Genomic DNA, 25,434 nt, shown 5'->3' with positions numbered 1-25,434 from the left:
ACACACACACCTTCAAAATGAGGGGTGTTCAGGTTTTTTAAATGCAAAATTGAAAGAAATACGTCAAGTTGATATTGACCAAATTTTGACCGTATCACCCTTTACGTTCCTGCAAAATAAAAGCTCAATCTATTGTCTAGCTATCAAATTTGCATCAACGCTTCGTAAACGAAACAAATGTGCGTGAGCTTTAAGTAAGATTTGACTAATTAGCTGGATATTCAAATTATTTGGCAGTATCATTTAAGGAGAGACCCAGGAAGAGTTGGAGATAAGTGGAAATAGGTTGTGGATACCACCGCTATTCGCATAACAGTTCCATGTATATAGGAAATCCACAGGACATAGTAATACGAATAGATATTCTCTCTTTTTACACAAAATTTGAAAAAATCAGCAATTTTTTTTTTTTTGGTTTTGAATTATATTTTTGGAAGTTATCAAGTTTTGGGTTTTTACTCAATACTCCTTAGCGACTAGACTACCATACTTCTCCATTGATACATAGCTAACATAAATAATAAAAAAAAAAACAAGTTGAGTATTATCATCATATTTTTACTAAGAAGCATTTTTAATTACCTTTCATTTTATATTTTGATCTTTGGAATCGGCCGTGCGGTTCAAAAATTGACTTTAAAATAAAATCGTTTTTGAAAAAAAATCCATTGGTAATCTTGGTCACATATATATATAGGATAGGATTACTAGTTTATGCTAAGTGCTCAGAAATGCTTATGCTCATAGATTCTCATACAAGTGTATCCGTGGCATAAGTAAATCATCTCAGCAATCCACGAAAAACCCGCATGAAAAATCCGGAAAACCATTGCCAGGGTGAAACATTTTTTCTTATATTGTTTTATGCTTGAATAAGGTACACCGGGGTAAGTTGAAAAGGAAGGCGTAACTATTAGCGGAAGTGTGATATCACTGTGATTGAGCAGAGCAGTTCCAGGCCAAATAGCAAAAAAAAATGATTTTCAAACTCGACCTTCTCCGATTTGCATGAAACTTTATATAAATAGTTGCCTTGTATGGTAAATCATTCACATTTCAGCTAAAATTAAGCCATTTTGAATCATGCAAAAAGTTATTCAAAATATTTCAATAAATCCACGAAAACGCCACAACAAATCTAAATGACATCTGAGACAATGTTGTAGGAAGAAATCAGTGCTAACATTTGAAAACGGCGCAAAAGCCATTTGTAAACAAATGGTTGGTGGGCCCTTTACTCGCTACCCGAAGAACGCCCACGCAAACCAACAGCATCGTCAGGAAGGGGAAAATTTCCCCTACCCGATGTTGCTGTTGTGTCGCGTGGGTGTACTTCAAGTAGTGAGTAAAGGGCCCACAAACCATTTGTTTACAAATGGCTTTTGTGCCGTTTTCAAATGTTAGCACTGAAATAAATGCTTTTCAGAAAAAATATAAATGGTACAAAAATTTACGAAGTTTTTGGTAAAAAATCTAAAAAGTGTTAAAAACATTAATAACAAAAATGACCCTCTTTAATATTTTTGAACCATTTTTATTAAAAAGCATATTCAAAGTTCTATTTTTTTGTGAAATTTTCAAGTTGGACACTTAAAAATTGACAAAAATCATGGAAAAACTGTAAAACTTTTTGTTTATACAACGTTTTGCAAGTTTTCCCAAAGAAAACAATTTATTAGGTCCAAACAATCAAATTGTGTTCAACTATATACCAAAAAATCGTCTAAACAAAAAGTTAAAATATTATTAAAAGTTGTTGTTTTATGATTTTTATCAATTTTTAAGTGTCCAACTTGAAAATTTCACAAAAAAATAGAACTGAATGAAAATTTCACAAAAAATAGAATTTATCATAATGGACACTAAAAAATTGATAAATATCATAGAACAAGAACTTATAGTCAAATGTTTTAACTTTTTGTTAAAAAGATTTTTTGGTATATAGTTGAACACAATTTGATTGCTTAGACCTAATAAATTGTTTTCTGTGAAAAAACTTACAAAAACTTGTACCATGATTTTTGTCAATTTTTAAGTGTTCAACTTGAAAATTTCACAATACAATAGAACTTTGAGTATGCTTTTTAATAAAAATGGTTCAAAAATATTGAAGAGGGTCATTTTCTGTTATTAAAGTTTTTAACACTTTTAAGGATTCGTACCAAAAGTTACATTAATTTAATGAATCTTTTATATTTTTTCTGCAAAGCATTTTTTTTCCTACAATTTTATCTCGGACGTCATTTTGATTGGAAGTAACGATTTCGTGTTATGGTTCATTGAAAAGTTTTGAATACGCCATTTTGAAGTTTGTTTTACAAGATTCAAAATCGCCAAATTTTAGCTCAGATGTACATGATTGACCATAACAAACAATTATGAAAAGTTTCATTCAAATCGGAGAAGGTCGCGTCTGATCGACTCGTCATTTGGCGTGGAACTACTCAGTATAATAAGCACCTATATGCATTTTTTTACTGTCAAAACAAATAGTTGGAAGTAGTTATCTTCTCCAAAAAGATGAGTTTTGTATAATTTAATCCAGTGATGTACATATGAAGGCCAGTTAGAGTGATTGCACATAAAATTTCGGTCACAATAATTTTCCGAAATATTTAAAGCATTTCAACTTGCCCCATATTTTTGCACCCCATAGGGTAAAATGAAATGAGTACAGGAGCAAGTTAAAATGGATGATGATTGTCACAATCTCATTACAAAAAAACAGTGCAGTTGGTTGGAGGACAAACCGGAAATAGTAGTGATTGATGACGAGTAATTGATTGTTGCTCTATCCGATCATTTAAAATGATTTTCATTGTTACAAATTATTATTATGCATAAATGTATTATGCATTTACAGACAGACTGGGGTCAACTTGTTGTAGTAACACTAAATATGTTCATATTGCTAATAAATTACATTTATAATGCGAGTAGTTGTCAACAATTGAAAGTATTTTGTTTAATGTTTATTTCATTGTAATTCCTTGATTATTGTCTGGATGTACTACACTACCAACCGTTCACTATAGTACAGAAACTTCGGAAAAAAGCCCGGAAGCTTTTCAATAGGGCTAAACGAACACAACAGTGGGAACAATATAAGAAATCCCTCACCGCTTATAATAAGGAAATACGGAGATCAAAGAAGATACACTGGAGGCATACATGTGAGAACATTGAAAATACTCCAGCAACTGCTAGGTTGCAGAAAATTCTCGCTAAAGATCATTCCTGGGCACTGGTCTGGGCACTTTGAAAAAAAAAGAGGATGGCTCTTTTACTACTTCTAAAAATTAAACGTTAGAGTTGATGATGAGAACGCATTTTCCATGTTCTATTATTAATTCAAACGAAGACCAAAACGTAACGACAACAGCAATAGGTATCGATGAAACCAGGACGGATATTCATGAAATATTGAATGAAACGACTGAGCTAGACAGAACAAGAGCTGATGCTTGCACTTTGGCCAACAAAATCTATACTGAAAGAAAAGTTTAATGGGCGATTGACTCCGTTGAACCTTTCAAGTCAACAGGTAGGGATGGATTTTTTCCTGTACTACTACAGAAGGGAAAAGCGGTTTTAATACCTATTCTAACAAATATTAATATTAAGCTATATACCGGTAGTGTGGCGACAAGTGCGGGTTATTTTTATCCCCAAGGCTAATAAAAAGGATAAAATTTCACCAAAATCCTTCAGGCTTATCGTCTATTTTGCTAAAAATAATCATTCAAATGTTCAATCACTTCAAAAGTTGTCTTGTGATAATGAAGTCAACTTATATTGGGTTCCTGGTCATTGCGGGATTGAGGGAAATGAAAGAGCTGATGCACTAGCAAGACTCGGATCTTCTCATAAGTTCATCGGGCCAGAGCCCTTTTGTGGCTTATCGGCTGCATCTCTTAGAATGGGGCTAAAAGCGTGGAAATCTTCAAAAGTGGAGGAAAACTGAAAGAACACTTCTATTGCTAGGCAGTCGAAGCGATTCATTAATCCAAACATTTCTGTGACCCACAAAATCCTGGAACTTTCTAAGAAAGATCTTAGTATATATGCAGGTCTTATAACAAGTCATTGTCCGAGCCGTTATCACTTGAAGCTGATTGGAAAACTTCAAGATGATGTATGTCGCTTCTGTGGCATAGAAAAGGAAGACTCGGAACATTTGCTATGCCACTGTCTGGCAATTTTCAATAAAAGGCGTAAGTTCTTCGACAAGGGGCTGATAGAACCCTTTGACATTTGGGGAACAACTCCCAGTACAGCAGTGCACTTTATTCGAAGTATAATGCCGTACTAGGATAATGCTATTAGTCAAGCGTTGGCGATCACTCCTAATAATAGTGATACGGCATCTTGATGTAGCTGAAGAAAAAAAATGGGGAATATATCACAATAGATCAGAAAAATGGTCGCAGTGATGGAAATACCCGACAAGGAAAAAAAACCGTACACTTTGGGAGATACTTTTAATCCCGCCAGGAGTTTATGTATAATATCCGCAAAGGGTTATTTTATACATGAATAATAGTGTTTTAAGGATTTTTTTTTTACAATTTTCATCGTTAAACTGCTGTATAATAAGTGTTTCAAACAGCCCCACTATATGGGGTAACATGAAATAATACACACTATTATTGTATGCTTAACAAATATGCTTCTGGAAAACTCTTTAATGAAACTGTTGGTGTAAAAACATCTGGTGTATCTAAATTTATTACTGTTCCAGAGAGCCTTAAATTTCAAGTTTCAAAAAACCGTTTCAACTTGCCCTGGTGACCATTACTTCTTATCTTTTACTGGTGCAAATTTCTGGTATCTTTTACCGTTTTATAGTAATTATCGGAAAAATTAATGGACGATTATGGGCCATTTTAAGAAAATCATTAAACAAGAAAATGACAGTTTTCTTAGAGATCCTATGGCCGGTCGTTAGTATTACCACTGAAAGATAAGAAATTTTTTTTTTCATAAACCTGGTGAAGGATTTTCCTGATTTTTATTTCGATTTTCCTCCACTGTGATAAATGCCGTTGAAAACATTTTTCAGATAGATAGATTGCAATTTGAATGTATTGATGAGAAAATTTTCTTATCATTTCTCTATACAACGTAATTTCGACAATGAGTTATAAATTATCAAAGTACGAGGTTTTCAGTTTTTTAAGGGTGACTCCAAACTTGTGAGCGATGACATAATTAACTATTTTAATTATTTAAAATATTTTCAAAAAAAAATCATGAACGGTGCTTGATGGGTATACAATAAGGGTGCTACTACCACTTTAATTTCAAAATTTGGCCAACCAAATTCTGAGAAAATCAGTCATGATTGTTCAATGTGAATTTGGGAAAATGTAACTTTAGGTGAAGTTTTATTTTACAAAACTTATGGATCCATATACTTACGAAGTAAATTTCATTCAATATCTTTCAAATTTCACACAGAAAATGGAAATTTTACGTTAAATGGTATGTTATTTGGAGGGTACCCCCAAATTTTTTATCGGGAGTGTCAATGATTTCCCATAGCGAACAATTTGCAAAGTTTCACGGTAATCTGAAAGGGTCGAGTCTGAAATTCCGATTTTAGCTCATTGGTCTGGATTTGCCCAAACGACAATCGGTATCGATTATTATCTTGATGTTTACCTTTTTCCAGGACGTGTGTGCACTGTATATGGCCTATAGTTTGCATCAAAGAGCAATGTGGCAGCTCACATTAAAAACTTCCACAAACTGATTGGCAGTCAATTCAAGGCACGGCCACTTAAAATATTTAATTAGCGATCGGAGGAAGTGCTTTGTGTGGTTGAAGGCCCAGCAGATGTCATGGAAGTTGTCTGGCTGGATAACGTTTCTGTTGAGTTGCCTCCTGATGAAATGTTGTTCAATAATTCAGACATGGAGTTCTCGGTGATTGACAATTTCAACGTTTGGTTTGAGCAACCTTTTGTTGAAGACTATATGGAGAGGCACTATTAAGTTTTTTTTTTGTTTTTTTTTTATATTTCTTTACTTCTTACTTTCCTCTTGAGTTTTTCTTCTTGTTATATTTTAGTTATATCTACGTATAAAAATAAAAATTTGAATTTGTTGTTTTCAGAAGAATTCTATTTTTTCGTTTTTCAGCGTATTTAGGAGTATTGGAAAAAAAAACCACGTAGACAGGTAGGGGGGGGGGGGGGGAGGGAGTTGCTAAATATCTACGGTTGTCTACGGGGGGAGGGGGGTGTTGGAAATGGAGAAAAATCTGTCTACGTAGTTTATGGACAGCCCCCATGTAGCATTCAATTTAAATAATATGTGTTACACGAATCCCCCACCACAGCGCTGGCATCGGATTGACGTTTCTATACATTTTTTTAAACCTAGTTCGTTTATTTACTAGGCTCAGTCGTGTATGACACTTTGCGGAGCTAAAAATCAGTAATGCTAGAATCTACATTTTAAACAGCAGTAGTTCTAGGTTAATATTGGTTACCAATTACTCGTGGCGGGCTCGAGGTTAATGGGTAACAATTTCGATTGGAAGGAGCTAGGTAGGAAGCTGGTTTTTGAAGCCTGTAGAGATGTGCGTCTAGCGAGTAGTGGTTGGACATAAGTCTTGACATCACGCGAATGAAGAAAATGCTCTTGCTCTTGCTAGTCAGCGCCGGTGGTGTAGTGGTAAGCGTGACTGCTTTCTCACCTCAATGGGTCTGGGTTCAATGCCAGCCGAGGTCGGTGGGATTTTTCTGAGGCATAAACATCTCTGGTCACGTCTTCCTTCGGAAGGGAAATAAAGCCGTTGGTCCCGACCCATATCCTACGCAGGTGTGGAAGCTGCCTTCCTGCACATTCGATTGCCGTCAATGAATGACAATCGATGTCCGGCGAAATGACCCATTCGGCGGAATGTCCTTCGGCGAAACGCCTATCGGCAAAATGACACAGCCTCGATTTGCAGAAACCCCAGGATGAGTACTGATGATTTGAATGGCAAGTCGAGGCGATCCTTGGGGTTTGTCCAAAGATCTCAAAAAACAGGACAATGTCCATGTGTATGCATTGTACACTTTAAAAGCAATAACTTGAAAAGAAATTCCAACGACCTTAAGGGAACTTAACTCCAAAGGATCTCGGAGGAATGCCCATAAGAATTCCCAACTAAGGGTCTTGTCAAGTTATACCTCAAAAGCATTAAAAGCCTGTCCAAAGAGCTCCAACGCCAAATGCCTTACTTCAGCTGAAATTTTCCTAATCTACTGAACTCCACCCGAAAAATTTCGGAGGTTCTTCCTGCCGTTATTTAACGTCGGTTTCCAGTGCCAATCCATTGACGGCAATCGAATTTGCAGGAAGGCAACTTCCACACCTGCTTAGGATATCGCACCCTTTCAAACGCAACACATGGGCCGGTACCAATTGCTTTATTTCCCTTCCGAAGGAAGACGTGACCAGAGATTTTTATGCTTCAGAAAAAACCCACAGATCTCGGCTGAGATTGAACCCAGATGGGGAGAGAAAGCAGTCACGCTTACCACTACACCACTGGCGCCGGCTAAATTTCGGAGGGAAATTACAAGAAAATCTATGGTGATCACAAGCGAATTATGAAAGGAAACTGTTTATTTGAAGATGTTCGGATGCCTCCTCCGGTAAAATGTGTAACGGCAAATTGGCAATGTTTGAAAAATCATTGCTCAGCAATTTATCAATGGATTTTAAATCTAGTGATATCGAATAAATCTTTAAAGTTTGAAATCTCAAAACACGCCAATAGATTTGAAATTCGTCAATAAATGGCTGAGCTATGATTTTTCAAACATTGCCAGTTTTTCGTTACACATTTTATCGGAGGCACCTTGTTCGGAGTGTTAAAGATTCAAAGTTAATGTAAGGATTAATTTCATGATCTATGTTGAGAGCAGGGTTCTGCATTTTCGAATCAAAGAAAAGAAAATGAGCTTTCCGCAGGATCTTCATTTCGAGCAATATCATTTTCGTGTAAGTCATTGTGTTTCTTGTTATCGAGTCACGATGAACACTCTTTCTGTCAAACATGGCATGACTATCGCTTGTTTCGTTCGTCAAGTGCATCAGTTCATTTCATTTGAAGCAAAGACTTGTTTCAATTGACGCAATGAATGACTCGAAAACCGCTTCCTTCGATGTTTCCACTTTCACTTAAATTCGGGGCTAATTCGACATGTCACGCGTCGTGTCATCAGGCATCAAAATATAGTCAATATCGGTTGCCGATAGGGTTGGCATCCGGATTATATTTGGTAATAAAATGTTATTTTATATTAAACGAAAATTAAATTAACGAGGCCATTCTGGAGTCTAAGATGGCAGTCATCGGGCTCAGGAAAAGCCACAAATACCCTACCATATGGGTATTTTCAGAACGGAGACGACGCGTAGATGCCGAAAATCGACATTCGACGACGGTTTTCAAAAAAGTGTCAAATACCCTAAGATATGGGTATTTTCGGAATGGGAACAACGCGTACATGACGAATTTCGATATCCTATCCAACGCCATTTTGGTATCCAACATGGCGGCCATCGAGTTTCGGCAAAAGTGTCAAATACCCAATATGGGTATTTTTGGAACGGGGACGGCGCGTAGAAGCTGAAAATCAACACTCGACGCCATTTTAGGAGTGTCAAATACCCTACAGAACGGGGATAACGCGTAGATGCCGAAAATCGATACTTGACGTTTTACGAAAAGTGTAAATACCCTAAGATCTGGGTATTTTCGAAACGGGAACGACGCGTCGATGCCAAAAATCGATATCCGACGCCATTTGTAGGGTATTTAACACTTCTGCAGAAATCGGAAGCCACTACTTGAATTTCAAGATGGTGTCAGACAGCGATTTCCGGCCTCTAAAGGGCGAACACAAAATTATTGCGACACCGAAAATGTCATGCCAATTTTTTTATAATGTTTAGAATCAAACCAAAATTTTAGGGTAGTTTTATACATATATTTACTTCAAAAATCAAAAGAAAAGGTAATCGATGGAGCCTTGAGTGTAAAATTGAACGCATTTTCGCTTGATGCCCTCCATCAAAGTCTTTACAGTGTCATCCGGTACCAGTTTCTCAGTTTTTTTTTCCATTTTCTTAACATGTCCTTCTCGTCTTTGACTGTCTTCTTGCTCTTCCGAAGTTCCCGCTTCATTATTGCCCAGTACTGCTCCACCAGGTGCAGCTCCGGACAGTTTGGCGGATTCATGTCCTTTGGAACAAAATGGACAGAATTGGCCTCATACCACTCCAGAACACTTTTAGAATAGTGGCATGATGCCAAATCTGGCCAAAATAGCGGAGCTTCGTCGTGCTGCTGCAAGAACGGCAAAAGGCGCTTCTCGAGGCACTCAGATTTGTAGATCTCGCCATTTACTGTGCCCTTTGTCACGAAAGGCTCACTCCTCAGTCCGCAAGAGCAGATGGCCTGCCAAATGAGATATTTGGAGGCGAACTTCGACATTTTCTGCTTCTTAAATTTGTCGTCCACATCGAACTTGCTCTTGCCGGTGAAAAACTCCAACCCCGGAATTTGCTTAAAATCGGCTTTTATATACGTTTCGTCGTCCATCACACAGCAGCCATATTTTGTCAGCATCTTCTCGTAGAGCTTCCGTGCCCGAGTTTTAGCCGTCGATTGTTGCCGCTCATCGTGGTTTGGGAAGTTCTGTACCTTGTATGTATGTAGTCCAGCTCTCTTCTTTGCATTCTGGACGTAGCTCTGCGACATGCCGATCTTTTTAGCCAAATCACGGCTTGAGACGTTGGGATTTGCTTTAATCATCCGCTTCACCTTTCCCTCCGTCTTTTTGTTCTCCGGTCCCGGTTTTCTTCCAGCTCCTTTGCCGTGGTCCAACGTCAACCACTCCTGGAACCGCTTCAACACTCTGGAGACGGTTGAATGGTGAATGTTCAACATTTTTCCCAACTGCCGGTGCAACAGGTCAGGAAATTCCAGGTGTTTGGAAAGAATTTGTTCTATCAACTCGCGTTGGTTCACCTCCATTTTCGTTGAATCGAAAAACACGACTTCGAGTTTGACAGTATGTACACAATACACATCAATGAGAAAGTGTGCAAAATTTGATTGATTTTTACCCAATGGTAAAAAAGTTATGCCCTGTTGAATGTGTCGCAATAATTTCGTGTTCGCCCTTTAGATGTCACCTCGATTCCAAAAATACTCGCATTGATCGGTATTTGACAGTATTTTACTCTTTTTATGAATAAGATTTTAAAATGCCGTCAAACATCGGTTTCTGGCCGCTAGACGTTACTGGGATTTCGAAAATACCCACATTGATGGGTATTTGACAGTATTTCCCACATGTTCTGAAACCATGGGATTGCAAAATGGCGTCTGACATCGATTTCCGGCCTTTACGTGTCTTCCCCGTTCCGAAAATACCCATATTTTAGGGTATTTGACACTTTTTCTCAAATCGGAAGCCGTCGTTTCGGATTTTAAATGGCGATATCGATGTCCGGCTTCTAGACGTTAACCTGATTCTAAAAAAAACATATATATGGTAGGGGAAATAGATGTAATGTCGGCCTAAATACCCCTAATTTGGGCCAATACATAAATTAAGCAAGTGACTAAATTTTCAATAGCGTCCAAAAATATTCATTAGTACCGTCCCATCTAGATAAAATTGATAAATGTATAGGCCAACATTAGAGCCATTTCCCCTATTTGATATAATTTCTCACTTTACTGAATCCAGAAGCCGTCATCATGGATTTCAAAATGGCGTCGAATATCGATTTTCATTCTCTAGACGTCATCGTCTAGACGACGATTCCAAAAATACCCACTATGGATGGGTCGGCATCAGTATTTCCTACTTTTATTTAAAAAATCAACGATTTCTGGCCTCTAAACGTCAATCTGCTTCCAAAAATACCTATACTGATGTATTTCCCACTTTTTTTGAAATCCGAAGCCGCCATTTTGTATGGCGTCTGATATTGATTTTATTCTCTAGACGTCATCCCGTTTCCAAAAATACTTTGATAGTGCTGCACCGTAAATTCGGCCGCCATAGTATTCGGCCGAATATCAGGCGTTGAGCTAACAAAATTTCACTCAATCGTTTTGTCGACCACACATTTGTAAGAAAATGGTCGAATATTACACGGCGAATGAGAACGACCCAAATTTGAGTTCAGTTCACTCATAATCGCCAAAAGTGCAGGAAGTAAGCGATGAGTAAATTTGTCTCATGGTTTCCTGTGGAAAACCTAAAAAATCTGCCGGAAAATGAGGAAATTGACGAAAATTTTATTCAGTCCTCGGAGTATTACCAATAGACTGAGCAGAGGCGTCGCGTGCCTTATTTGTTTACCTGTGCACCAAACTTTGTTCGTTATACTTTACCACCACATATTAGTTTTTGTTTTATATTTCAATGCTCCATGAATTCGAAGGACATATTCTCAATTACTATATTGATCACTACCTAACGTCACATTTGAAGGGCCTATCATTTTGTGTAAACAAAACTTGTATGGCCCTTTTCGCGCTAACCGAAGTAAGGAATTGCAAAACTTAACTAATTCAAGCTGAACATTGAATTAGGTCCTAAGTAATATTGCTCGATTCTCTTCGTCGACTTTCTCTTTCGTTAATAACTTGAGCACATAACCATTTCTTGTTGTGTTTATCACTCTGTGTGCTGAAAATACCTGGGAATGTCTTTACACGGCCGTGGAGATACAAACAGAAAGTCAACGGAGAGAATCTGTCAATGTTAGTTAGGACCTAATGCAATGTTCAGCTTGAATTCTCGTTTTTATCACAAGGCCAACTCTTTCGACTGAAGTATAATAAAGAATATCCGTCAAACGCTTCTGAACATTTTTTTGATACAAAACAATGTCAAAATCTAGAGAAAATTCATGAAGTCCCCTGGGTAGCAAAATTGAATTAATCAACTCTTTATTCTTCAGAACAACACTATCAGAATGAACCAGGGGAAGCTCATAAGTTTTGACAGACGCATCGGCGGTAATTGAGCGATTCACAACTGACAAGAGAGTGAGAGCGAGCTTTTGCGCTCTCTTTCTCCATTACTCTCTTTGCCTGCAATCAGATATCCACGTGCACAGCGAAAAATGCACGCTTTAGGCACCCATACATCACAAATCTTCTTCTAATTTAAACTCACACATTCAAACCGGTCTTCAAGTATAATACACGTCCAAATCGTACCAGACTGCTGTTTTCGTGTTGCTCCCGTTTAACGCGTAACTTCTGAAAGCTTCACTTACAACTAGTGGTCCAAACCGCCATGTATTGTGGAAAATTTGTGGTATGTTTCAAAAGGGGATAGAAGATCTGCTTGGCTTACATCAGGCATTTGACCATTCACAAACTTGCCGCCCGTCACCCAAAAAAGCTCGCTTTTAAGTGCACTATTTAAGGAGTTTTGTCATGGTAGTGTTATCGACATGCTTAAAAATCAAAGCATTAGGGATTAGGCAGACCATCCGAACTGGATTTAATACTTTTTGAAGCAAACCAAGGTCGAAGATTTAATTGAACCACACTATAAAATAGTGTATTCATGGTCACTTGTGGTCTGGAGCAAAGAAGTACAGCTATAATGTGACTATAAAAATCTATAAAAATCTAAACCCATTTTTTTATTATTTACACTTGTGCAGTGCACAGGTTGCACTTGTGGACGCGACGCCACTGAGACTGAGTGAATCCAATCTTTACTTTTCTCAAATTCGGGAATTTTCCCCTGGTAAATCCTGGAAAAACCTTGGAAAACATAAGACAAATTTTACTCATCGCTGAGTTCCTGCACTTTTGGCGATTATGAGTGAACTAAACTCAAATTTGGGTCGTTCTCATTTGCCGTGTAGCGAAACTTTGCATGTAAACACCGAATACCAGGCCAAATAGCACTATTCGGTGCAGCTCTAGTATTTGGCAATATATTCCACATTTTTTTTTTTTCATTATTCGACCTTTTGTCCCTTCGAGCTTTTGTCCTTCAACCTTCTTTTCCTTCTACCTTTTATTCTATTGTTTTCTTGATGATTCGACCTTTTGTACCTTCGACCTTTTAGTCCTTCGAACATTTATTCGCTTCGACCTTTTGTCATTTCGACTTTATGTCATTTTGTTTTTTTTTTCATGATTCGACCTTTTGTCTTATTGTTTTTTAATGATTCGACCTTTTCTTCCTTAGACCTATTGTCGTATTTTTTTCTCATGATTCGACATTTTGTTACTTCGACATTTTTTACTTCAACCTTCTTTTCCTTCGATCTTTTGTCCTATTGTTTTTTTCATGATTCGACCTTTTGTACCTTCAACCTTTTAGTCCTTCGACCATTTATCCCTTCAACGTTTTTTCCCTTCGACCTTTCGTTATTTCGACCTTTTGTCTCTCCGACCTTTAGCCTTTTCGCCCTTATGTCCTTTTCTTTTTTTTCATGATTCCACCTTTTGTTCTATTGGTTTTTTTCTATGATTCGACCATTTCTCCCTTCGATCTTTTGTCCTATTGTTTTTTTTTCATGATTCAACCTTTTGTCCCTTCGAGCTTTTGTCCTTCAACTTTATTTTCCTTCGATCTTCTGTCCTATTGTTCTATTCATGATTCGACCTTTTGTCCCTTCGACCTTTTAGTCCTTCGAACATTTATTCTTTCGACCATTTTTCCCTTCGACCTTTTGTCATTTCGACCTTATGGCATTGTTTTTTTTTTCATTATTATTATTATTATTATTATTTATTTATGACACTTTACCACATTATTGTGTGGCATTCGTGTCATTTTTTTTTCATGATTCGAGCTTTTGTCCTATTGTTTTTTAATGATTCGACCTTTTCTTCCTTAGACCTTTTGTCTATTTTTTTTTCATGATTCGACATTTTGTTACTTCGACCTTTTGTACTTCAACCTTATTTTCCTTCGATCTTTTGTCTTATTGTTTTTTCATGATTCGACCTTTTGTACCTTCAACCTTTAAGTCCTTCGACCATTTATCCCTTCAACGTTTTTTCCCTTCGACCTTTCGTCATTTCGACCTTTTGTCTCTGCGACCCTTAGCCTTTTCCCCCTTATGTCCTTTTCTTTTTTTTCATGATTCGACCTTTAGTCCTATTGTTTTTTTATGATTCGACTTTTTCTCCTTTCGACCTTTTGTCCTATTGTTTTTTTTCATGATTCGACCTTTTGTTACTTCAACCTTTTGTCCTTCAACCTTCTTTTCCTTCTACCTTTTGTTCTATTGTTTTATTCATGATTCGACCTTTTGTTCTTCAACCTTTTGTCCTATTGTTTCATTCATAATTCGACCTTTTGTCACTTCGACCTTCCGATTCCTTCAAAGGTAGGATCTCAAGACTCAGACAGCTCATTTGCAGAAACCCCAGGATGACTACTGATGATTTGAAGTAAATCCTTGGGGTTTGTCCAAAAATCCCAGAGATCAGGACCAGGGGTGTCCACACCGGAGCTAAGGGTCTTCTCAAGTTATACCTCAAAATCATGTCCAGAAAACATTAAGAGCCTGTCCAAAGAGCTCGTACGCCAAAAGGCAAATGGTTTGAGTGCCTCCAAAAAGATCTTTGAATATCGAAATCCTAGGGTAATAATTGCACGTTCTCTAGAAGTGTTGTAATCTTACAAACGATTATTATGAGTTGTACTTACTTCAGTTGAAATTTCCCTGATATCGAAAAATTTAGGAGGTAAATTGCATATAAATTCTATGGAGAATTCAAGTGAATTGTGAAAGGAAGCTGAATTCTTGAAGAATAATTAACACTCTGAACACGATGCTTCCGGTAAAATGTGTGACGACAAATTGGCAATGTTTGAAAAATCATTGCTCAGCAATTTATCAATAGGATTTAAATCTATTGATACCGAATAAATCTTTAAAGTGTGAAATTTAAAATGGCGTCAATAGATTTGAAATTCGTCAATAAATGGCTGAGGTATGATTTTTCAAACATTGCCAGTTTTTCGTTACACATTTTACTGGAGGCACCGTGTTCGAAGGGTTAAAGTTCACTCTCAAAACAGATCATGGAATAAAGAGAGAGAGAGAGAAGGATTAGTAATTTCCATTTAATTCCACTACCTTTTTTGCTTATCCTTGACAGATACGCGTATTTCATCTAAATGCGTGGACTTCTTCAGTGTCTTGTACTAATACTCGGGTATTAGTACAAGACACTGAAGAAGTCTGCACATTGCAGACGAAATACGCGTATCTGTCAAGGATAAGCAATTAAGGTAGTGGAATTAAATGAAAATTACTAATCCTTCTCTCTCTTAAGGATTAATTCCATGATCTGTTTTGAGTGTTCTGCATTGAATTTCTGATTGTAATGAACATTGCAAGGTAATCACAGAGAACTACTCAATGTATATGCTTAATTTAAAAGCAGATCGTACAACCGCGAGCATTTTTCAAATTCCGGGAAAGCACCGGAAAACCCTAAAATTGATAATCAGGATCTGCTGAGTACGGTTTGTCAGAAATGTTAATTTCAGTCTAATGGCTAATTTGGTCTAGTGACCTCTTCGTACTTATAAAATTGCCTCCCCCTATTTCGAAACCTTGATGAAATCCGTTAGAAGATTGGTACTTATAAAATTGCCTCCCCCTATTTCGAAACTGAAATCCGTTAGAAGATTGGTAAAATCCATCAGAATGCCAAATTTTAAAAATCCACGGCAGGTTTGCTAGAACAATGGTAGAATGAGAATGTTGTGGAGAAGATTCGGGACGATCCTTAACACTAAATAGCTATGTTCGATGTTTAACGAGTACAGTGAGAATCCCACAAAGGTGGAATCAGGACACCTGTTGAGAGAGCTTCCTTAAAAAAAAAATGTGTGCCGAACCCGCTACCATGAAAGCAAAAACAGTAACGAAATCCACATGACAACCACAGGGTGCTTTAAAAGATAAAAGTTGTGCTCAAGCATGTGAAAATTCAAATCGAAACAATATGACGATTACTTCAGGTGTAGCTTCGTTGGAGTCGGAATGACCGCTAATATTTTGTTCGCTTGTACGGTATCGGTACGGTATGAATCCTCGAATGAAATCAAAACCCAGAGTCGGGACACCACGTTACCATTTTCGTTTTTGGAATGTAGCTTCACTGGAAGGGGGACGACCGCTCCAGACAAAGCACGACAACTTTCGAGGAACCAGCTGAGTTGGCACGGCTCACACAAATGAGATTAACATTCAGAAGGGACGAACCCTGGAATCAGGCGGATCGGGACAACTACTGAGAATTCTACTAGGCAACACTTCTAAAAAATGAATCGGGACGACCGTTTTTTTTAAATTAATCCAACCCCGACAGCTCTTACCTGGATGCCAGCGATGACGACGGGATGCCGGTGAGTGTGCTGTTGGCAGCGGACGATGCCATCTTTGTTTTAAGGTCGGGAAAGGTCTCGATAACCAGATCGCGGAATTCCAACAGAGCGCCGACTTCATTCTGCAATTCCTGTATGTTCCATTGGATGGAGGGGGAACAGAAGAGATAAAATAACGATGATTAGTAAAAACGATCGTGGTGGTGGGCATTGTTTTCGATCCGTTGTTATTTCAAGGTTGTCTAAATAATTGCAATTTTGGCCATAAAAATAAAACTAAAACACTGAAGCAGATGGCCTACAGTCGATATGGTGGGGAACAACAGAACGAAATAACCGTTCCATTCATTCGCATTCGCATTTAACGGGATCCCCCCCGTTACCCCGTATGATGGAAGGTTGATGAGAGGTTGAATATGAGATTGGGTTGTTTTGTCTGCCCGGGGTCAAGACGGCGACCGTCTTCAGCTTCAGCCGCGAGAAAAACAACAATGAAATATGCGAAACGCTCCATCAAGATTCAACCAAGAGGCAGACAAATGGGTTTCGACTAATTAACAACTCGAAATGCGTTGCTCGAAAGAGCGATTAGGGAGGTATTCAATAGGCGAGAACTAATTCTAGAGGTGAATGTCTTCCCATAATAAAAGCAACACAACCAGAAGCAAGCCTACGGAAAATATGGAAATCAAGTTGGATTTTGAATGGCCGTTGTCCATGTTTGTGTTGCGATTTGCGGCCGATAAAATGAGGTGAAAAGTGCCAAGCTGCTGAGCTGCCGTCCGAGTTGCTTAACATTTTGCCATGATCTACGGCTAACTTGATTTAGGATCCGGAATTTCCTAGCGGAGGTGGTGCTAATAGAGGTGGATCCATTAGTGGAAATGGCATTATAATGTTTCTGTTTTGCAATCTTTTGGGCTACTGTTTTTGGATAACATTAGCTGAATCAGCAGCAACAGTGTAAAAAATCCGGGGAGCATTATTGTTCGAGTGTGGTTTTAGTACATAATATGTTTTTACGATGGCTCAAGACGTATTTAATGTTGTTGAATGCCTTTGAACAAGTTTGCTGTACACGTCATTCGGTTACATTGAAAACTTTTCGACTGTTCGAAAAATGCAGTATTGTACTAAAACTATGGTCTACTGAAATGCTTAAATCAATGGCTTCAATTAATTGTATGAAGTATCTGTAGATAATGCATTTTTAGAACATGCATTTTTATCCCGGAAAGTATTCACTTTGTGATTGGAGCATCTTTAGTACAGTTGATTAAATAATAGAAATCGACAGCTTCGCTATGTGAACAAAAAATCGAAGTATACCAAACTGTCTAGTCCTCGTTGAAGTCGAGTTTGATTTTAGTACACATGGTTTTGATGTTCCTGCTTTTAAAAACGAACAGTCCGATTAGATATTTTTTCCTCATAATAATTGTACTAAAACTGAGTAAGAAGAGAATTTATTCTTTTTTTTTGTGCCTATAAGAATGAAACTTTGCATTGACGATATGAACTGACGATAAACTTATTTAATTGTAATCCTAATTAAGGTTCAGCGTCTTTTTGTCACCAACTGTAAATGGCTAAGTTTGGGCACAGTTCAGTAACCAACATCATGTTTTCAAATCAAATACGTAATTTTTATTTGTCAAGCAGCTTGTCACATTCATTTTGAACCAGCAATAGACAACAATTGCGGAAAAATCTAGTAAACGTTTAAATTGAATGTGGTTTTAGTACAAAATATGTATCTTACTTAACTTTTAAAAGTTTTGGTACGTTAGGCTTCAAAAACTGCTAGAACAAAAAAACTAGAATAAGCATTCAGTTTTAAATTAATTTTGAAATTTAGTACAATTGTTTTAATAATTAAAATCCACAAATGCTCTCAGTGAAAAAAAAAGATCTTCTCGTACTAAAATTGCACTCAGCTGAAATGTTTATAACATTTTGTCTAGTGAAACTATCATTTTTCACATTTTTCCTAGCGAAACTATGATTTTCAGCCAGAAATTGAGATCAAAAGCGTCAAAATCTGGTAAAAGTTTAAATTTAGTTTGGTTTTAGTACAAAATATACAGCTAAAGTTTGAGAAGTTTCAGAACGTTAGGCTTAAAAAATGCTAGAACAAAAAAAAAACAAGCGTTCAGTTTTTAATGAATTCTGGAATTTAGTGCAATTGTTGAAATAATTTAATTCCACAATTCAATGAAAACAATCATCTTGTACTAAAAACACTCAGCTGAAATGTTTGTCACGTTTTTCCTAGTGAAACTATCATTTTGAGCCAGCAATTGACATCAAATGCGCAAAAATCTACTGAAAGTTTAAATTGAGTGTGTTTTCAGTACAAAATATGCAGCTTATGATTGAAAAGTTTCGGAATGTTAGGCTTCAAAAATGCTTGAACAAAAAAAATACAAGCATTCAGTTTTAAATGAATTTTGAAATTTAGTACAATTGTTTAAATAATTAAAATCCACAACTTTTGTAAAAAAAAAATCGTTCTTCTCGTACTAAAAATGCACTCAGCTGAAATGGTTGTCATATTGAAACAGAAATTGACATCAAATGCGGAAAAATCTAGTAAACGGTTAAATTGATAATGGTTTTAGTACAAAATTGAAGCTTAAGTTTAAGAAGTTTCAGAACGTAAGGCTTAAAGCAATGCAAAAAAACAATCATTCAGTTTTTAAATGAATTTTGAAATGTAGTACAATTGTTTAAATAATTAAATTCCATAAGTCAATGAAAACAATTGTTTTCCTTGTACTAAAAATGCACTCAGCTGAAATTTTGGTCACATTTTTCTAGTGAAACTATCATTTATCACCAGGAGTTGATATCAAATGCGCAAAAATCTAGTAAACGTCCAAATTGAGTGTGGTTTTAGTACAAAATATTCAGCTTTAGCTAACGAACTTTTGGAACGTTAGGCTTCAAAAAATTCTAGAACATAAAAACAAACATTCAGTTTTTAATTTAGTACAATTGTTTAAATAATTAAAATCCACAACTTTTGTAAAAACAACCGTTCTTCTCGTACTAAAAATGCACTCAGCTGAAATGGTTGTCACATTTTTCCTAGTGAAACTATGATTTTCAACCCTAAATTGACAAAGGCGCAAAAATCTGGTAAAAGTTTAAATTGAGTGTGGTTTTAGTACAAAATATGCAGCTTATGATTAAGAAGTTTCGGAATGCTAGGCTTCAAAAAATGCTAGAACAAAAAAAAACAAGCATCCAGTTTTTAAATGAATTTTGAAATTTAGTTTTTTAGTTTTAACAATTTAGTACAATTGTTTAAATAATTAAATTCCACAACTACATGAAAACAATCGTTCTTTTCGTACTAAAAATACACTCAGCTGAAATGTTTGTCACATTTTCCTAGTGAAACTATCATTTTGAAACAGAAACTGACATCAAATGCGGAAAAATCTAGTAAACGTTTAAATTGAGAGTGGTTTTAGTACAAAATTGTAGCTTGAGTTTAAGAAGTTTCAGAACGTTAGGCTTAAAACAATGCTAGAAAAAAAACAAGTATTAACTTTTTAAATGAATTTTGAAATGAAGTAACATTGTTCAAATAATTAAATTCCATCAGTCAATGAAAACAATTGTTTTCCTTGTACTAAAAATGCACTCAGCTGAAATTTTGGTCACATTTTATAGTGAAACTATCATTCATCACCAGGAGTTGGATATCATATGCGCAAAAATCTAGTAAAAGTCCAAATTGAGTGTGGTTTTAGTACAAAATATGCAGCTTTAGCTAACGAACTTTTGGAACGTTAGGCTTAAAAAAAATCCAAAACAAAAACAAACAAACATTCAGTTTTTAAATTAACTAATAAAATTTAGTACAATTATTTAAATAATTAAAATCCACAACTTTAGTGAAAACAAACGTTCTCCTCGTACTAAAAATGCACTCAGCTGAAATGGTTGTCACATTTTTTCCTAGTGAAACTATGATTTTCAACCCAAAATTGACATCAAAGGCACAAAAATCTGGTAAAACTTTAAATTGAGTGTGGTTTTAGTACAAAATATGCAGCTTATGATTAAGAAGTTTCGGAATGTTAGGCTTCAAAAAATGCTAGAACAAAAAAAAACAAGCATCCAGTTTTTAAATGTATTTTTAAATTTAGTTTTTTAGTTTTAGCAATTTAGTACAATTGTTTAAATAATTAAATTCCACAACTCCATGAAAACAATCGTTCTTTTTGTACTAAAAATGCACTCAGCTGAAATGTTTGTCACATTTTCCTAGTGAAACTATCATTTTGAAACAGAAATTGACATCAAATGCGGAAAAATCTAGAAAACATTTAAATTGAGAGTGGTTTTAGTACAAAATTGTAGCTTAAGTTTAAGAAGTTTCAAAACGTTAGGCTTAAAACAATGCTAGAAAAAAACAAGCATTAAGTTTTTAAATGAATTTTGAAATGTAGTACAATTGTTTAAATAATTAAATTCCATAAGTCAATGAAAACAATTGTTTCCTTGTACTAAAAATGCACTCAGCTGAAATTTTGGTCACATTTTTCTAGTGAAACTATCATTTATCACCAGTAGTTGATGTCATATTCGCAAAAATCTAGTAAACGTCCAAATTGAGTGTGGTTTTAGTACAAAATATGCAGCTTTAGCTAACGAACTTTTGGAACGTTAGACTTCAAAAAATTCTAGAACAAAAAAAAACAAACATTCAGTTTTGAAATGAATTTTGAAATTTAGTACAATTGTTTAAATAATTAAAATCCACAACTTTTGTAAAAACAATCGTTCTTCTCGTACTAAAAATGCACTCAGTTGAAATGGTTGTCACATTTTTCCTAGTGAAACTATGATTTTCGACCAGAAATTGACATCAAATGCGCAAAAATCTAGTAAAAGTTTAAATTGAGTGTGATTTTAGTACAACATATGCAGCTAAAGTTCAAGAAGATTGGGAATGTTAGGCCTCAAAAAATGCTAGAACAAAAAAAAACAAGCATTCAGTATTTAAATGAATTCTGGAAATTAGTACAATTGTTTAAATAATTTAATTCCACAACTCACTGAAAACAATCGTTCTTCTCGTACTAAAAATACACTCAGCTGAAATGTTTGTCACATGTTCCTAGTGAAACTATCATTTTGAAACAGAAATTGACATCAAATGCGGAAAAATCTAGAAAACGTTTAAATTGAGAGTGGTTGTAGTACAAAATTGTAGCTTAGGTTTAAGAAGTTTCAGAACGTTAGGCTTAAAACAATGCTAGAAAAAAAACAAGCATTCAGTTTTTAAATGAATTTTGAAGTGTAGTACAATTGTTCAAATAATTAAATTCCATCAGTCAATGAAAACAATTGTTTTCGTTGTACTGAAAATGCACTCAGCTGAAATTTTGGTCACATTTTTCTAGTGAAACTATCATTTATCACCAGGAGTTGACATCAAATGCGCAAAAATCTAGTTAACGTCTAAATTGAGTGTGGTTTTAGTACAAAATATGCAGCTTTAGCTAACGAAGGCTTGGAACGTTGGGCTTCAAAAAATTCTAGAACAAAAAAAAAACAAGCATTCAGATTTTAAATTAATTTTGAAATTTAGTACAATTGTTTAGATAATTGAAGTCCACAACTTCAGTGAAAACAATCGTTCTCCTCGTACTAAAAATGCACTCAGTTGAAATAATTGTCACATTTTTCCTAGTGAAACTATGAATTTCGACCAGAAATTGACATCAAATGCGCAAAAATCTAGCAAAAGTTTAAATTGAGTGCGGTTTTAGTACAAAATATGCAGCTAAAGTTTAAGAAGATTGGGAATGTTAGGCTTCAAAAAATGCTAGAACAAAAAAATAAGCATTCAGTATTTAAATGAATTCTGGAAATTAGTACAATTCTAGATAGAGCTGGAATTAGGGCGTAACAACCTTTGTAAACAATGACTTCTATCGATGATTTCTAGGAACTCAAGGCACGCCCACGCAAACCAACATAACTGTCGGGTAGGTGAAGTCTTCCCCTACCCGATGGTGTTGTTGATTTTCGTTGGCGAGCATTTAATTTCTAGAAATCATCGAAAGAAGTCATTGTTTACAAAAGCTGTTACGCCCTAATTCCAGCTCTATCTAGAATTGTTTAAATAATTTAATTGCACAACTCACTGAAAACAATCGTTCTTCTCGTACTAAAAATATACTCAGCTGAAATTTTGGTAGCATTTTTCTAGTGAAACTATCATTTTGAACCAGGAGTTGATATCAAATGCGCAAAATTCTAGTAAACGTCTAAATTGAATGTGGTTTTAGTACAAAATATGCAGCTTTAGCTAACGAAGTTTTGGAACGTCAGGCTTCAAAAATCAAGGAAAAGTTTTAATTGAGTGTGGGTTTAGTACAAAATATGCAGCTTATGATCAAGAAGTTTCGGAGCGCTAGGCTTCAGAAAATGCTAAAACAAAAAGCTAGTGAAACTATCATTTATAACCAGGAGTTGCGCAAAAAACAAATAAACGTCTAAATTGAGTATGGTTTTAGTACAAAATATGCAGCTTTAGCTAACGAAGTTTTGGAACGTTAGGCTTCAAAAAATTCTAGAACAAAAAAACAAGCATTCAGATTTTAAATTAATTTTGAAATTTAGTACAATTGTTTAAATAATTCAGTGAAAACAATCGTTCTTGTCGTACTGAAAATGATCTTGGCTGAAATGTTTTTCACATTTTTCCTTGTGGATCTATCATTTTGAACCAGCAAATGCGCAACAATCTAGTAAAAAAATAATTGAGTGTGGTTTTAGTACAAACTATGAATTTTTGATGTATGATAATTCTTGTTTATTTAAATTTCTGCTGATAATTCGATTCGTTTAAATTTTATACTTCTCTAAATATTGGAAAATAACAAATTGTACTAAAACTGCAATGCACTAAAAACACTTATAAGGTTTTAATTCATAACATGTACTAAATTAAGACTACAATTGATTGCATCTAAAGACGACAAAGCAAGTTTCAAGGTCCTATCAAGCTTTATGGGCCAAGTTAATAGTTAACTTTTGGAGGAAAATTGGTATATGTTTAGAGACCTTATAGGTCAACTCTAGATATCTGGGGACAACTGGGTCAACTTCAGAGATCTTGTACAGTCAACACTCCACAACTCGATTTCCACTAGCTCGCATTCGAGCTGTAGAACATTAGTAAAAATGTCTTTCTAAATGGTGATTGCTGTACTAAAACTCGAGATTCTATAACTCGCCGGTCCCTTCAATATCGAGTGGTATCAGAGTTCACTGTCCGTCAATTGTGATGACCTTATGGGTTGAGCTCTGGCTTTGCGGGCTCTAGACTTAGTCTATCTATTAGGGAGTAATTTTTTTGGCAGCCTCTTGTTTCACTTGCAGCTTGGATCAACTACAGAACCATCTTTTGAAAACTCCATAAAACTTATAAGTCAACTTTGGAGTTGAGTTTACTACAGGAACCATCCCAAGTAACATTGCAAGCTTAATAGAGGTTTTATAGCATTCTACAAGTCTAAATCATGGTCTACAGAACCCTCATAAAACCAAAATTGTTACTTGGGATACGACCTGAGTTGACAGAACTAATAGATTCATCTACAATTATCTCTAGGGTAAACGGCAGAGGCCTTGTAGAAACATCAGAAGTCTCATAGATCAACTGCAAAGGACTCTCTAGTAGGCCGGATCTTTGGTAGCTTTACGATTAACTGCAGCGACCTTGTCGTTTGAATTCAGCCATACGGGATAGTTACTGACGGCTGATGTGCTAAACTGAGCTCTAAAGACCTTCTGAGTAACTTCAAAGTCTTAATCGGTCGTGAGAACTATTCGAGACGCATTATTGATCAACTGTAGAGCCTTTCATGAGTAACCCTTACAGATCTTATCGATCCCTTTGGGATGAATTATGCGTTAATTTTGAAGACTCAACGGGCTAAGCCTAAAGTCTGAATCAACTTGAGAGCCCTCATGAGTCAACTGAAAGTCATGGGGACTTTCTGTGCTCATCTAGAGGATTTTCAGAGCAAAAATGAAGCAAATGTAGAGAATTGTCATGGCAAATCCAGAAGACTTTTACCGAGTAGATCCAGAACAGAATTGTTAATCGATAACGGCAGATAACGTCAGTGTTAACGTCTGCAATTGTGAATGTGCATAGAAGACGCTAGCGTAGACGTTGTGGACGCCTATCGATTAACAACCCTGATCCAGATGAAGACATGCTGAGTAGATCCAGATGACTTCCAGAATAAGTCCAGAGGACTTTGAAAGCGAGTTCAGAGAACTTTCAAAGCAGGGAATTCCCGAGGTATTCTATGCTGTATTCTGAAGACTTTCAAGGCAAGTGAAGAGGATTTGCTGAGTAGAGCGGAAAACTTTCAGAAATCCAGTAGACTTTGGTAGCAAGTTCAGAGAACTTTCAAAGCAAGTCCGGGTTCGAGATAATTTCCGAAGTCTTCCTGGGTGCGTCCAGAGGGCTCCAAGGGCGAGTCTAGAGGAATACCATAGCAATTCCGGAGTATTTTAAGAGCTAGTCCCGTAGACTCACAGGAAAAGTGATCAGGATCTGGAAAAGTTCAGGGATCTAGCAGAGGACTTTCAGGGTAAATCTAGAGGAAATCCAGACAACTAAGAACAAGTTCTACGGGCTTCCATGATGGGTCCTGAAGATTTTCTTGGTGAGTTTAGAAAGCACCCAGGGTAAGCCAAAAGGTATTCCATAACTTAAGTGCACAGGACTTTCAGCGCTAGTTCAGAGGATTTCCAGGGCAAGCACAGAAGACTTTAAGGGCAAGTCCAGAGGACAGGCAGAACAAGTGTGGAGGACTCACAGGGCAAGTTAAGAGAACTAGGACATCAAGAGATGGTATAGAGGTCTAGAAGTTCCTCTTTTTCAAACGTCTGGAGGCTTCCAAAATAAATCCAGAGGACTTTGAGAGCGTGTTTACGGAAATTTTAACTTTTTCAGAGCACGTCCAGAAGGCTTCCAAGTGAAAAG

General features: G+C 36.2%; 1 protein-coding gene across 3 annotated transcripts in view; it reads right to left on the bottom strand.

Moving 5' to 3' along the window:
• The window catches only part of LOC135700024 (serine-rich adhesin for platelets-like), a 456,905-nt gene that overhangs the window by 89,633 nt on the left and 341,838 nt on the right, over window positions 1-25,434 (bottom strand). For all 3 annotated transcript variants that reach the window (XM_065220400.1, XM_065220401.1, XM_065220402.1), the window contains one exon: window positions 16,398-16,537. In XM_065220400.1, coding sequence (XP_065076472.1) covers window positions 16,398-16,537 — 140 coding nt within the window. The remainder of the gene's footprint in view (window positions 1-16,397; window positions 16,538-25,434) is intronic.

This window comes from Ochlerotatus camptorhynchus, unplaced genomic scaffold (assembly GCF_037179485.1).
Source record: "Ochlerotatus camptorhynchus isolate MF236.1 unplaced genomic scaffold, CSIRO-AGI_Acam_v1.1 ptg000125l, whole genome shotgun sequence".
Taxonomy (NCBI): domain Eukaryota; kingdom Metazoa; phylum Arthropoda; class Insecta; order Diptera; family Culicidae; genus Ochlerotatus; species Ochlerotatus camptorhynchus.
Note: the sequence above shows the minus strand (reverse complement) of the source record. Positions and strands in the feature narration are given on the sequence as shown.